Source organism: Oncorhynchus clarkii, chromosome 20, assembly GCF_045791955.1.
Source record: "Oncorhynchus clarkii lewisi isolate Uvic-CL-2024 chromosome 20, UVic_Ocla_1.0, whole genome shotgun sequence".
NCBI classification, from domain to species: domain Eukaryota; kingdom Metazoa; phylum Chordata; class Actinopteri; order Salmoniformes; family Salmonidae; genus Oncorhynchus; species Oncorhynchus clarkii.
Window position 1 is genome coordinate 33442546 of NC_092166.1, and position 2660 is coordinate 33445205.

At 48.1% G+C, this 2660-nt stretch overlaps 1 protein-coding gene across 1 annotated transcript; it reads right to left on the reverse strand.

The window, feature by feature from the left end:
* Window positions 1-897: 897 nt before the first annotated feature.
* LOC139377393 (C-X-C chemokine receptor type 4-like) lies at window positions 898-2660 on the reverse strand. The gene is made up of 2 exons (XM_071120421.1): window positions 2588-2660; window positions 898-2404 (listed from the first exon to the last, which is right to left on the reverse strand). The coding sequence occupies exons 1-2, from the start codon at window positions 2600-2602 to the stop codon at window positions 1298-1300; spliced, it is 1122 nt and encodes a 373-aa protein (XP_070976522.1). The 5' UTR covers window positions 2603-2660; the 3' UTR covers window positions 898-1297.

Sequence of the window (2660 nt, forward strand, 5' to 3'; positions counted from 1 at the left end):
TTTTGTCCGTCATAGTTGAAGTGTACCTATGATGAAAATTACAGGCCTCTCTCATCTTTTTAAGTGGGAGAACTTGCACAATTGGTGGCTGACTAAATACTTTTGTGCCCCACTGTGATATATATATATATATATATATATATATATATATATATATATATACTTTTTTTTAATTTTTTTTTTACTAGGATTTTGGAAATTCTCCGGCAACCACATTTTCATATCAGGGACCCCTCGTTTGAAAACAGCTGCCCTATACACACACGCACAGGAATATTTTTCTGTTGTTAAGATGCAAAATAATCCTCTGCTGTTATGAATCACTCACACCTGGCCCAGTGTCACACATCTGAACATGGCCACCAGAGAAGTTTTGGGCTGACGAAGTAATAAAGGCCTAGTGCATCAATTTTTGTGAGAAATACTTTTTTCCCCACTTTTCTTTTGTCTGAATTATTTTTGGGGGTGATTTATCAGGGGGTGCTGTAGCCCCCTCAGCACCCCTACTTCCCGTGGCTATGGTCTGAAACATCAGCCAATTTCATTTTCAATGTTAATGTATGTGTGTGGGTAGGGGGGCAGCAATGCCATGATGATAATAACAGGATGTGACACACACAAATAGCCCCTTACCTGTGTGGGTGGGGGGTATACAGTTCCCATAACAACATCTGGAGAAACAATAAATGTCCACCCCCTCCCCTGCCCAGACACACAGCAGGATGTTTTAAGTGCGCTTGACTGGCCAACCGCACCACGGGAATTTATCTGTTTCACTTTCAAGAGCGTAAAGATACACCTCATCTCTCTTTCTCTTTCTCTCTGACACACACACACACACACACACACACACCGTAACACCACTCAACGAGAGAACCAAGTAAAGATTAATCATGGTTTTGTTTTACATTTTATTACAAACATGTTAGAAGTTTTTAAAAAAAGCATACACACATACATACATACATACATACATACATACATACATACATACATACATACATACATACACACATACATACATACATACATACATACATACATACATACATACCATAACAACAGTGAATGCTGGCAAAGCAAAAAATATTTACAAAACAATCTCAAGACATTAGAAAGAACTGACCAGCAGTCTTACTCTCCTTACTCTCTCTCTCTCACACTCACACACTCACTCACTCACTCACTCACTCACTCACTCACTCACTCACTCACTCACTCACTCACTCACACACTCACACACACTCACACACACACACACACACACACACTATTAGGCTATAGACTAATATCTTTCTTAGCTGGAGTGCAGACTAGATGACTCTGACTCTGTCGTTGTGGACGTCGTGGCGCCTGTTCGTCTACGCGGGAGAATCTTCAGGCTGGACATGCGTGTAAGTGTGAGGGCGCGACGAGCAGAACTCTTGAAACCCACTCCCAGGAAGGCGTAGAGCAGCGGGTTCAAGCAGCAATGGGCGTACGCCATTGGCTCAGACACCGCTAACCACAACCCCAGGCCTGACTCCAACGTACAGCCCCGCGGGATCAGCTCCAAGCGGAGGAGAGCATCCACTGTGATGCCAATGCAGTACGGCAGCCAGCAGAGGAAGAAACAGAGAACCAAAGCCACAGTGGTCCGCACCGCCCTCCTCTTCTGCCTCTGGCCTCCCAGAGGGCCGCGGGTCAGCCTGGACACGATCACACAGTAACACACCAGTAGAACCAGGCCCGGCACCACCAGCCCCACCAGCACCGTCTGAAGGTGAAACAAGGACACCCACAGTGGGGCGTTCTCTGGCGGATAGAGCCTTGCACACACCATCTCCCCTTCCCCTGCCTCCTGGGTCCGAGCGAACACCATATCTGGGAAAGCGAGGAGACCAGCCGGCAGCCAGGCACCAGCGTACACATACCTGTGAGCTAGCCGCTGCCGGGTGTGTGTGGTGCTGGTGTCCGTGGCTTTGACCACGGCCAGGTAGCGGTCCAGACTGATGAAGGCCAGGATCAGCACGCTGCCATACAGGTTCACCGTGTAGATGACGTGCACGCCGACACATGTGACTGCTCCAAAGCGCCAGTCCCCTAGTGCTGCGTCCACAGCCCAGAAGGGCAGCGCCAGCACGAAGAGCAGGTCGGCGGCGCAGAGGTGCAGCCGGTAGCGGTCCGTTAGGCTGAGGCGGGCCTTCCGCTGGCAGCCCAGTACAAACACCACCAGGCCATTCCCGGTGATCCCCAGGGTGAAGATGAAACCGTACACCACCGGGATGAAGACACGCTGCACGCTGGGGCTCAGAAGTTCACGGTCACATGGCTCCTCAAATCCAGCGCCGAAATCGCCCAAGCCAGAACCAAAACCGGAAATCGTGTCATTGTAGTCATAATCCGATTCTGGTATCACAAAGTGCTACAGAGAGAGGGAGAGAGAAGGATAATTGAGTACACTTAAAAAATACGATGTGCACAATTTTAAGAAACAATTCTACAATCTGATTAGTGATTAACATGGTAACCAAGACAAATGCCGACAGCCATACAAAGTCCCAGAAAGGTTTTGTTAACAAGGCCTAAATGCTGAAACAAGCCATACCTCGTAGTAGGACATGATGGAGACAGCTATATGTTTTTCTCTCCCTCTGTTCTCTCCTGCCACGTCTGTCTTT